The 12,978-nt window shown below is 38.7% G+C and overlaps 1 protein-coding gene across 1 annotated transcript; it reads left to right on the forward strand.

Annotated features, from left to right (window-relative positions):
- Positions 1-3,537: 3,537 nt before the first annotated feature.
- On the forward strand, positions 3,538-9,264 carry LOC129806735 (uncharacterized). The gene is made up of 2 exons (XM_055855507.1): positions 3,538-3,629; positions 3,704-9,264. Exon 2 carries the CDS (start codon positions 3,889-3,891, stop codon positions 9,262-9,264), a length of 5,376 nt encoding a protein of 1,791 aa, XP_055711482.1. The 5' UTR covers positions 3,538-3,629; positions 3,704-3,888.
- Positions 9,265-12,978: the final 3,714 nt, after the last annotated feature.

Consider the following 12,978-nt stretch of genomic DNA (forward strand, 5'->3'; position numbering starts at 1 on the left):
ACTTTATGTTATTAGAACAGAATTGTTGTTAAAAGATTTATTTTGTGGTGTTGATGCGTCAATTTATATATATATCAAATAAAGCATTATGATTAATTCATTTAGAAACTTGCAGTAATTAGTGGAGATTTAATTAAGCGCAAACTTTGGTGAATTGGTGCATTATAATAAGCCATCTGAACAGCATGTAAACTAAATATAATTGAATACAAAATAGTAATTGTATGATTGTTTTCATTATGGGGTGCCAAATGCCAAAAGTTACTGAAATGGAAAATTTCAAATAGCATTTCCTCTCAATTTGATTGTTATTTTTATTTGTAGGGGAATGGATTGGTATTTTTCGGTGTAGTGACATAAATTTAATACAAAAATATGGGATTCAGGCTATAACTTTGTTTCAACATTTTTCCACACTACTGAAGTCACTTGGTGAATTAAATTCTGACCTATTCCCAAAGTTTTCCTTCCTCGTAAACTACCAGGCTCAATTTGAGAGCATCCAGTCAAGATGCTGCTGGGCTAAGTTGTGTTGGGGAACAACAACAATCCTGAACATGACATATTGACGTATTTACAATTTCCGACCATCAAATAATATATTAAATGGCCATAAAATAATCGATATTGGCTTTCTCTTATCGCAACATCTATGCAAGGCAGATAGTGTGTTTGTATCTTCCTTAATTGCTTTTATATTATCAAATGATATTTTTAGGGAAATGTGAGGCAGTATGGCCTAACCAAAAATTTTATATTCATACTGAGCATCAAAAATTTTAAAGTATTTAAAAACTGAAAACAATTTTAAGGAGCAGCGGGGCATCTTTGAATTGGGGTAGGTTTAAAATTGAGCTTTTTTCTCCTGCTTGTAAATGAAATTAGATCTTATCATGATATAAATTAGTTCCAAAACCAAGTGTGAAGCTAAATTACTTTATGAAAAGGCTCAATTCCATTTACAAATAGGAAAAAAATAAAAGCCCAATTTCTTCAGTAAAATCGGATGTCCTTCCCATTGAGAAACCCTGACAGTAGGTGCTCGGAATGATGAACTTTGTAATATTTCCTCCTTTATTTTTTCCTGATCCCACACGATGTTTCGAATTGCAGTTTTTCGTCCTTCTCGTTCAGATACGAAAAATTTTGAAAAAACTGTCAATTGTTAGTTTTCTTAATCCAATTGGCACATTTAAACTTGTCACCAACATTCTCCTTTTGACTTTTCTAAAAGTAATTCTTATTGATTTATTAAATGGTCGAAATGAGAGTTCGATGTTAAGTTCAAGATCATTTCCAGACGCTTTAACTTTGACAGAAAATTAAACACATTAAGTTCAATTCCTTTTTGAAGACAATTACATAAATTTGCTTCTTGGCTCCTCTAGAATGTTACTGTTTAGTGAAAATTCTTTAAATATATATTGAAAACTTCTTAAATACAAGAAAAATACACAAGTGCAAAATGCTACTATTGGAAACAAATTAATCTAAATGGAGACAAGGAAAATTTTCTAATTGGAGACAAACAGTCTTCAAGACAAACAGAAACCGTGACGAAAGGCTTCCAAAACTTTGCTGAGTTGCTCTTGAGTGCAGGATTTGTTCTTATTCCTGGCTTTTTTCTCATTTTCCATCTAAAACAATAAGAAAATCTCTCCAAAAAATCATATTTCTAGGGTTTCCTATTGAAGCATTTGCAGACACTTCAGAAAAACCCTTTTTGTTCACGAAATAGGTAATAATTACTTCATTTGAAAACATCAAGTACCGTTAACAATAAAGATTAACACTTAATTAAACTAAAATGAATACTGAGAGAACGGGGTGGTTGTCTTTATGGCGTAAGTATATCTAGTTGAAAAAATTATCAGATCTTCTGTTCGAAGCCGTACAATTTTATAAAACTTTGTAAGTTTTTAAGTTTATAAGATGAAAAATATGTTTTCCAAGAAAGCTTTTATCCATTTAAAATCAAGACGTTGAAAAAAAAAACATTTTAGCAAGGTTTGAGTTTCTTTTAAGATTATAAAATGTTGCATCAAGAATTGATTTATTTTATTATTATTTTTTTTTAATATTTTCTATAAGATATATTTATTTATTTAAATGATTTTTTTAAATTCTTAATATACTCATACAATTCAAAATGTCTTTTTCCTAAGAACTTACATTTTTATTTTTAACTACTAAAAAAAAGTATAATCAATTGTGGAATTTAAATAATAATCATCAATTTAAGAAGATTTTTTTATGATATTATATTTTAAAACTACTCAACATCAGAATAAGTCAAGGAATAAGTTAATAAGAACAATGTATGAACGTGGTCTTGCTTGAAACTACTTAACTTTCCCATATATTTTCATTTCTCTTGTGTGAAATTCTCTCTTCTTGTCCTTGTGGTATTGCCTGAAGGATATTATAATAAGAGGAACAACATCTAAGTTTGTGTATGAAATAAATATGTCTTGTGGATGTCCAGAAAGTGAACAGTTTCTTATCAGTAAATAAGCTAAAACGAAACATTTGCCAACAGTTGTAGAGTAAGTAATGGTGCTCTTCCTGAAATAAAAATAAAAAATGAAAAATAAAACCAGTGATAAGCCCTAATAAGCTAATGGTAGCTGAGATTCTTTACAAATGATCTCGAAATGCGCGGTGATCCGATCTTCAGAGATTATACATGTTTCCCTTACTTTAACGTTTCAGTTTCAATGACTTTATTAAGTAACAATCTCAGAAAAAAATCGATTGTGTGCAATAATGCTAACAACTTTATGTTAAGCAATGTTTTGGCACAGTGAAATTAAACTAGACAATGTTAGCTGTAATTGTATGTGTGGGAAATGAAGACGAACAGAAGGCCAACCGTCAAAACATTTGAATTGAGCGGACTGAGCGACGGAATTTTGTAAGGCTTTTTGTGAAAAACTTCAGTGTGAAAAGAGAGAGTGTGGCTGACGCAATAGGAGAAGTGCAACGCGTGTAAAACGACTCAAAGAAAATTGATGAAATATTCCCTTCAGGATTGAATTAGTTTCGTTAATCGTTAGAAAGGTGTTAGATCAAGTTGTGTAATAAAGAAATTTAGAAGTTAAATTGAGTTCTTGTGGAGAAATATCCCGGATAGACCGCCAGACATCCAGCTGGCAGATTTTGCTGACAGCCTCTGAAGAAAAGGAAAGGCGAGCGCTTGCGTCTTAGGTTTTGGGCTTACCGAGTGCGGCAAGAGTGTCTTCGAGATAGGCAGATTGTTGTGGCCACTCAACCAAGATCTGGAGCCTGCGGGAATCGGTCATTTCGACCGGATTATCTTAAAGGAGATTTTCCATTCGCAGGTTGGTGTTACTACCAAAGGGGTAATTCATTCCACTATTGGGATACTTCTAAGGGTTATTTATCATTACACAGGTTGGTTGTTAAACTCGAAGGGGTGTTTCAATCCAAGGTTATAGTACTTTAACGGGTCATTGCTTATTACACAGGTCGGTAAAGCCCACATATTACTGGTCATTTCGACCGGATTATCTTAAAGGAGATTTTCCATTTGCAGGTTGGTGTTACTACCAAAGGGGTAATTCATTCCACTATTGGGATACTTCTAAGGGTTATTTATCATTACACAGGTTGGTTGTTAAACTCGAAGGGGTGTTTCAATCCAAGGTTATAGTACTTTAACGGGTCATTGCTTATTACACAGGTCGGTAAAGCCCACATATTACTGGTCCTTCGAGGGAACTGGACAGAATCATCGACAAAGCAGACGCCCTTTCATTGCTAAGGACTATCGAGAATCAATCCTTCTTCGCCAACGTCGGCATTGCTCCTTGCTAAGGATTGAATTGCTTGTCCTTCTACACCTGCCCTCGTCAACACTGCTTCAAGATGGCGAGTATCGAGCTGAAAGCTCTCCATATCGAAAGAGGTATCTGCAAGAGGATGCTCACAAACATTGAGAGAAGAGTCTCTGAGACTTCAAGCTTCACTGAGCAGTTGATTGATGTACTTCTTGGCGAAGTCCAGTCTACACTGAATAGGTTTACACCAATTCAGACACAAATTGAGATTTTCGTTGATGACGATCCCAAATTGAAAGTTCACGAAGAGAATGAGGGTGACTCATTCAACAACAGATGCGTGGATCTTCGACTCAAACTTGGGCACATTGCTGAAACATGCAAAGGGAGTTCGAACGGAAGTCTTCCACAGCAAGAGGCTTTGGACAGTAGCATCGCTGATGTTCTACTGAAACAAACGGATCTTTTGGATAAGATCGCTGAGTGGCAGAGGTCTAGCCCAGGAGCAACCAATTCTGAGAGTAGTGCAACACGCTCCAAACTGCCACAATTGAACCTTCCGTCTTTTGATGGAAAATACATAGATTGGCCGCAATTCAGGGACGCATTTGAGAATGCCATTCACAACAACGATTCTCTCAGAGATAGTGAAAAGATGCAGTATTTGAAGATGTATCTAACTGGAGGTGCTGCTGCGGACATCAGTACTATACCGATCTCCAATCAGACTTATCAATCTACCTGGGACAGTCTGAAGGCTCAGTACAACAAAAAGGTTCACCTCGTGAATGCATACATCCAACAGTTTATGGCACAAACTCAAAAGAAGGTCGAAAATGCGTCAGATTTGCCATCTGCTAGTAGGAGATACAAGCAGATCGTTGATGGTCTCAGAGCTTTGGGACCCGAGTGCTTCTCGCTCGACATGTGGCTCATTTATTTGATGAAATTAAATATGAGCGAGAACTTCAGGCAAGAGTGGGAGAAAGGACGAAGTGCAGATCAGATGTCAACAATCGATGAATTCTTCAAATTCATGAGTGACGTGACAGATGTTATGGAACGTGCTTCTCATGGCACTTCTCCTGCCCCACCTTCAGTGCAAAAGACTACCAACAAGTCAAACAAGTCTGGGTTTAAGACCCACCACACGAATGCTACAAAATGTCCGGAATGCGAGGGTGAACATGCTTTGCCACAATGTGAGAAGTTCCTGGCACTTTCGCTCTACGAGAGGCGTGAAAGGATGGCACAACATCATCTTTGCTACAACTGTATGAAACCACATCATTCAGCTGCCAAGTGTCAATCCAAGGGGAAGTGTCAGAAGTGCGGTAGGAGGCATCACACTCTGCTACACCCTCCAAAGATGGATCCAGTTCCGGAAGAGATTGATCAATCTGTGAAACCTCAGGTGAAACCAGTAGCCGCAAAGGAAGTTGTACCTCAGTCACAGAAGACTCCTGAACAGTCACCAACTACTTCTTCAACCATCACAACTCATCACTCCGCAGTTCACCGCAAGGCATTACTGCCAACCGCTATTGTCAACGTGAGGGATGTTTACGGCAAGTATCAGGCTTGTCGAGTGCTTATTGATGGCGGAGGAGAGTGCACGATGATGTCAGAAGAGTGCGCTCAGAGACTTGCGTTGCCTAGATCCAAAGCTAGGATTGCTGTTCATGGAGCTGGAGAAGTGAATGTAGGCTACACAAGGGGGCTAGTCCACCTGGAAGTCGTCTCAAGATATGATCCGAATGACAAAATCGAGGTTCAAGCTTATGTTATGGAAAAGGTTACTTCCAAGTTGCCTTCCGTGGATCTCTCAGGGTTTAAGTGGGATCATATCAAGAGCCTGCAGCTTGCTGATCCTCAATATACCGTTCCGGGAAAGATAGACATCATTCTTGGGGCTGAATACGCTTTTGAGATCAACTTGCCGCAAACACTCAAAGGGGACTCTGGACAACCAATAGCTCAGCTTACCATTTTCGGATGGATTGTGGGTGGTCGGATCGATAGCCCACTCAACAGCATCACTTCACTGCATACGCATTACAATTTGGATGAGATGCTAAAGAGATTTTGGGAGGTTGAGGAAAGCCACCTCGACAAACAACCTCTACTTACAGAGGAAGAAGTCATGTGTGAAGAACACTTCACACAAACACACTCAAGGGACGACACAGGCCGTTATGTCGTCAAATTACCATTCAAAAAGGATCACAAACCATTGGGAAATTCAAGCTCAACAGCGCTAGCTCGTTTCCAATCATTGGAAAGAAAGCTATCCCGAGACCCAGACTTCCATGAGCAATACAAGGCGTTCATGGGGGAATATATCGGCTTGAATCATATGGAACTAGTGACTGGACATGATCTGAAACCTGAGGATGAATCGTATTTCTTGCCACATCAAGCTGTTCTCAGACCTACAAGTGAGACAACCAAACTGAGAGTTGTCTTTGATGCGTCAGCAACCACTCGCCCGAACAATCCTTCGCTCAATGATATACTGGCGATTGGTCCTACCCGACAAGATGATCTGCTTGTGTTGCTTTTGCGTTTTCGAACGCACAAAGTAGCTATGTCCGCTGACGTAGAGAAGATGTACAGACAGATCCTGGTTGCAAGCGAGGACAGAGATTACCAAAGAGTGTTCTGGAGGACAAATTCTCAGGAGAAGATTCAGATCTTTCGACTCGGTACCGTGACGTATGGTACGTCAAGTGCACCGTTTCTTGCTGTGAGAGTTCTTCATCAAATAGCTATGGACTACAAGGATGATTATCCAGAGGCCTGTGAAGTTATCTCCACATCATTTTACATGGATGATTTGCTATGTGGAGCTGAGTCCATCGAAGACGGCAAGAAACTTCAAAAGGAGATCCAGGATGTTCTAGGCAAGGGACATTTTGTTCTTAGAAAATGGGCATCTAATTCTAGTGAGGTTCTAGATCAAGTTCCGCCTGATCTCCAAGCTATTACACCCGACGAGGTCAAAGCACACACCAAATCGATCTCAGCCCTTGGGCTTAAGTGGTCACCAGGTCCAGACAACTTTTCTTTGGTTATTGATGCTCTACCCCTGGTAAGGACGAAACGCGATTTGTGTGCTGCTGCAGCGAAGGTGTTTGACCCATTGGGATTTATCTGCCCTGTCACGATAAATCTAAAGATGATGTTCCAATCTCTTTGGCTGATTCCTAATCTTCAATGGGACGATGAACTGCCAGATGATACAGCGAAATCGTATGAGAGAGTGCAGACTGAATTTTCCTTAATTCAGAAAATAGTCATTCCGAGAGCGATTCCAACCCAGAAAGATGTGATTGAAATTCATGGATTCGCTGATGCATCAGAACGAGCGTACGGAGCTGTCATCTACGCAAAGGGTATGGATGCTGATGGGAACATCGAGATCAACATTGTGATTGCCAAATCCAAAGTGGCTCCCCTAAAACCAATCACAATCCCAAGAATGGAGCTAAATGCTGCTGTTTTGCTTACACAACTGGTCACAAAGGTCAAAGATTCTCTGGGAAACAAGATGGTGGAAGTTCATGCGTGGTCTGATTCAACAATTGTTCTTCAATGGCTTCAAGAACCACCCAGGACATGGAACAATTATGTAGCTAGGCGTGTTTACGCTATTCAAGAGGTCGTTCCACCTACTCATTGGCGCCATGTGCCTACGGCACAGAATCCTGCAGATTGCATTTCCAGAGGAGTATCCCCAAAGGAGCTTTCGGAGCACACCTTGTGGTGGCATGGACCACAATGGCTCAGTGAGAATGAAGAGAAGTGGCCAGAGAACAAGGTGAAGAGGGGGAAAACAGGCGAAGAGAGATCATCCCATGCAGTTTCCCTCGTGACGCAAAACCAAGTCGACCCTCTTGATCTGCTGATTGAGAGAACTTCCGGACATCTGAAGACTGTGCGGTATCTAGCTTACTGGCTCCGTTTTATTGGGAATTTGAGAGTCAAGAAAGAGGAGCGAAAAACGGGTTTCCTGACAGTTAGTGAGTTGCAGAATGCCACAACTTGTATTCTGAAACATATTCAGCAGAAAGTATTTCCGGTTGAATACAAGAGCTGTGGACAAGGACACCCTCTTCCGAGATCGAGCAAGTTATTGAAACTTGTTCCTTTCCTGGACAAAGATGGATTGATGCGGGTTCAGGGCCGACTGGCAAACTCAAACATGGATTACTCCACACAGCACCCCATCATTTTGCCATCTGCTGACAAATTTGTGAGAGACCTGATAGTGTTCACCCATGAGATGAATCTTCATGCTGGACCGGCGATTCTGATGAACACTTTACGCACGAAATATTGGATTCTTGGGCTCAGGAATCTTGTCAAGGGCATCACCAGGAAGTGTGTGAAGTGCATCAAGGCGAAACCAACTACTGAGACACCGTTTATGGGCGACTTGCCTGCAGCTAGAGTCCAACAGAACAGGCCATTTTACCAGACGGGTTGTGATTTCGCGGGACCCATCAAGATTCGCGCATCCAAGCTGAGGAAGGCACCGGTCATGAAGGCCTACATATGTGTATTCATATGCATGACCACGAAGGCGATGCATCTTGAGGCCGTCAGTGATCTGACCACTGACGCTTTCCTGGCGAGTCTACGGAGATTTACCGCACGTAGAGGGCATTGTCACACAATTTTCTGTGACAATGGCACCAATTTCCTTGGAGCATCAGGGACATCTCGTGAAGAGAGGCTCAAGGGAATCCGTACCCACCAGCACAAAGTGACTTCAGAGATGTCAGGTAATGGAACACGATTTAGTTTCATTCCAGTCCATTCACCCACGTTTGGAGGTCTTTGGGAACGTGGGGTTTCCAGTGTGAAATCTCATCTACGACGAGTGCTGGGGGAAAGTCTGCTAACTTTCGAGGAACTAGCAACAGTTCTGGCACAAATAGAAGCGTGCCTGAACTCACGCCCACTCTGTGCGAAGTCTTCGGACATAGATGACAACGAACCATTGACACCCGGCCATTTCCTGGTCGGACACGCGATGAATCTGACCCCTGGACCAGATTTGCTTGAGGTTAATCCCAACCGTTTGAGCCGATGGTTGCTACTTCAGCGCATGGTGCAACACTTCTGGAAGCGCTGGCATGTGGAGTACATCACATCGCTTCAACACAGATCCAAGTGGTACGAGAAGAAGAGGAACCTCTGTGTTGGAGATTTAGTGCTGCTTCGAGATAACCTTCTCAAACCCACTTACTGGAGAATGGGAAAAATCACTGCTGTCCATCCGGGCAATGATGACATCGTTCGGGTCGCAACAGTGAAAACAACCGACGGCATGCAGAAACGGGCAGTCAATACCTTGGCCTGGCTGCCCACAGACGGTTTCTTGAGCCCCTCCAGGACTCAAGAGGGGGAAAATGTGGGAAATGAAGACGAACAGAAGGCCAACCGTCAAAACATTTGAATTGAGCGGACTGAGCGACGGAATTTTGTAAGGCTTTTTGTGAAAAACTTCAGTGTGAAAAGAGAGAGTGTGGCTGACGCAATAGGAGAAGTGCAACGCGTGTAAAACGACTCAAAGAAAATTGATGAAATATTCCCTTCAGGATTGAATTAGTTTCGTTAATCGTTAGAAAGGTGTTAGATCAAGTTGTGTAATAAAGAAATTTAGAAGTTAAATTGAGTTCTTGTGGAGAAATATCCCGGATAGACCGCCAGACATCCAGCTGGCAGATTTTGCTGACAGCCTCTGAAGAAAAGGAAAGGCGAGCGCTTGCGTCTTAGGTTTTGGGCTTACCGAGTGCGGCAAGAGTGTCTTCGAGATAGGCAGATTGTTGTGGCCACTCAACCAAGATCTGGAGCCTGCGGGAATCGGTCATTTCGACCGGATTATCTTAAAGGAGATTTTCCATTCGCAGGTTGGTGTTACTACCAAAGGGGTAATTCATTCCACTATTGGGATACTTCTAAGGGTTATTTATCATTACACAGGTTGGTTGTTAAACTCGAAGGGGTGTTTCAATCCAAGGTTATAGTACTTTAACGGGTCATTGCTTATTACACAGGTCGGTAAAGCCCACAGTATGCTTTCAATCTTGCAAGAGTTTACACATGAACTTCCTAAAGCTTTTCCAAGTATCACAAAGTTTTGTCAGTGTTTAATGTTTAAGACAAAATGCAATTAAGCTTTATCCAATTTAATCTCATAGCTTCTTTTACATTATCAAAACTGCCTAACTTTCTCGAAATTTAATATTATTATTTTTTCAACTGATTGTATTTATTTTACCTAAAAGGAAAAAATATTTCATGATATGGTTTAATGAGTATTCAAAGTAGTGAAAATTAATTTTGTTTCTCTCCTAGCATGAATTTAAATGTTGAAACAATTTCAAGATGTACTTAGAGACAGGATAAAGGGAATGAGAGTAAATTTATGGAATTTAGTTTGCAAAATAGTCTTTACTGTGCAAAAGATAGAGTCATAACACTTTGTTCTCGGCAAAAGTTTTCCGTGAAAGTTTCCTAGTCACTTGGCGGATGCCAAGTGAGGTGGTAAAAAAAAGAACGATGTGAAAATATTCATATCATACCATTCTTGGTGCTTTACCAGGGCTTTACACTTTTCCCACTCTATATATCCGGTACCTCAAGCAGTCACGATTCTTTGGAAGTATAAAGATGATACAATTGCTATATTGCTGTATACATTGCAAGATTTACTTGCATTGTGTCTTTCAGGAATATTTGGAGGAATGAGAAGAACTTTATAAGGTGAGTTAAGCACATTCGGTCATTATTGAATAAATATCTTATAATTCAATAGAATGGAATTTTAGATAATATTTAATTGCAATATTATAATTAAAGACAGATATGTTTAAGATTTTTTCTTAATTACTATATTATTCATATAAATTATAAGTTATAAATTTAGACTTTGAAATGTGTAAATGTGTAATATTTTGAAAAGTCGGACAGCACAGAATGTCGGACAACGCTGAATATCGGACAAACAAATTTGAAACTTCGAAATTTAGTATTCTAGTAATAATTTAATATTTTTATATAATTTTATGGTATATTGAAATTTATAAACCATCAAGTTTTAAGGGAATTGTCGAAATTTTATAATTGTTTAATTCAACATTCTGCACTGTCCGACATTTCGAAGTTTGCACTGCTTTACACAGGATTTTCTCAATACAATTTTTTATTAAGAAAAATTAATAAATTCTCTTTTCTACAGACTAAAATCATCACCAGTTAAAACTTGGAACATTTAACAACTTTATTAAGCTAGACAAATATTGCTAAAATAGTATTTATTTTTGTAAAATTACGAAAAGTGGTTAATCCACCCTAAACAGACAATAGAATAAAGAGAACAAAAATTGAGATCGAAGGGAAACGGAAAAGGCAATTTGGAAAATTGTTTGTCTTGCTATTGAATGTGTGTTGGATAAATAATTCGTCTTGGAAGATAATGGCCTATCACTAGATAATACACATTTTGAATTGTTCCAATGCCAATGACTAACGTCATATATTATTAAGGAAATAGACGGCATGAATTCAATATCAAATCAGGGTGGATTTAAATGGTGAAATTGACAGAGGGCACAAAATAACATCCATGTTGATTTCCTTGCTATTTTGGCCCCTATTTGGCTTTCCTTATTTCTTTCCTGTGCCTATTCAATCTGCCAGAAGAATATTTCCATTCAGTTTTGGGGGTATATTAACTTAAATATCACGATATGGCTCTGAATTATCTCCCTTTTCTAACCATCTCGATTCTGAATGTGCTCCACAAACTGTCGGCCAGAAACCCAAGGCGAAGGGTATACACACAGTTTGAAATTTAAGCAAATGTAGCCATAATGATAATAATATGGACTCATGTGTGTTTGGAATATTCAGTACTATCCCATATATCCGTTTATCCCGTAACCACAATGTTAGCAGAAAGCTGTGCAATCGAGAAGAAAGTTCTTGTTTATGAAATCAAAAGAGATCCTTGCCACTGCATATTCTTGAGTACACTCACAAATATTTTCCAAGAGATAGAAAGACAGTCGAATGGAAAATATTATATTTGTGCTGTATATTCAATGAAATCAAGAGGATATTTTTGAGATAGATTTGTGATATGCATTTCTGATGAGACACAAATACATCACAAGAAGATATTTTCTAAGACAAAATAATTTTATTTCAAATAGAGCTTTTAATAAAATATATTTATCTTATTCTGAGAAATATTTATCACTCATAAATAATTTAAAGTCACGCTATATTCAAGATCTAGCACTAGCTAACTGAAGTTGGTATCTCTATGTTATAGAAACAGGCGAAATAAGGCTCTTAAACGGTTAGTTTTATAATTTGGTTCCTTGTGCTTAAAACAAATTTTGTACTGTATTTATCAAGAAAAAAACCATGTCCAAATTGTACCGGCGAATTGTCCAACTTGTAATATTATGTCCAACTTATATCACTTTACCATACCCAAAATATATGGGATATAAAATATATAAGATATGGGAAGATTGGTTTCTGAAACCAAAGAAAAGTCATTTTTACTTCTAGTTTCGTCTGTATGGTGGCTGAAGGACTCATTTTTCGAATTTCGAAGTGTTTCGAGGTCAATAGGTTTTCACTTTGTTATGATAATGAGAAAAAACCAAAGTAACGACGTTTATAATATTCCTGTTTCATTATAATTTCTCTCATAATTACTGAGTAATCTTTTTAACGGTTTCTTAATGAGCCCGATCACAAGTAGATTTTGATTCTCCAATAGTGCCTTGGATAAAAGGTAAATGGAACTCTATTTGCACAAAAAGTCGTTGAAGTTCGAAAAATTCAAATTCAATTTCGAATTTTCATACTAAATTTTCGAACAAGGTGGGGAAAATTTATCAAATATCACACTAGGAAGTTGGCAAAAGAGTTACTCAGTGATTATGGAGTGATTAAGTAATGGGACAAGAACAGTAAGCGTCGTTGTTCTGTTTTATTGATCACAACAATATGAAGACCGTCACATTTTGACACTTGAGCATTTAGAAATTCGAACAGGATGTATCTCAGCCACCTTGCGGAATTATCAAGATGTAAGAAAGTCTCTTTTTTGGATCTTCAAATAGATTTTCGAATTTTTCAAGATCTCTTC

Source organism: Phlebotomus papatasi, chromosome 3 (assembly GCF_024763615.1).
Source record: "Phlebotomus papatasi isolate M1 chromosome 3, Ppap_2.1, whole genome shotgun sequence".
Taxonomy (NCBI): domain Eukaryota; kingdom Metazoa; phylum Arthropoda; class Insecta; order Diptera; family Psychodidae; genus Phlebotomus; species Phlebotomus papatasi.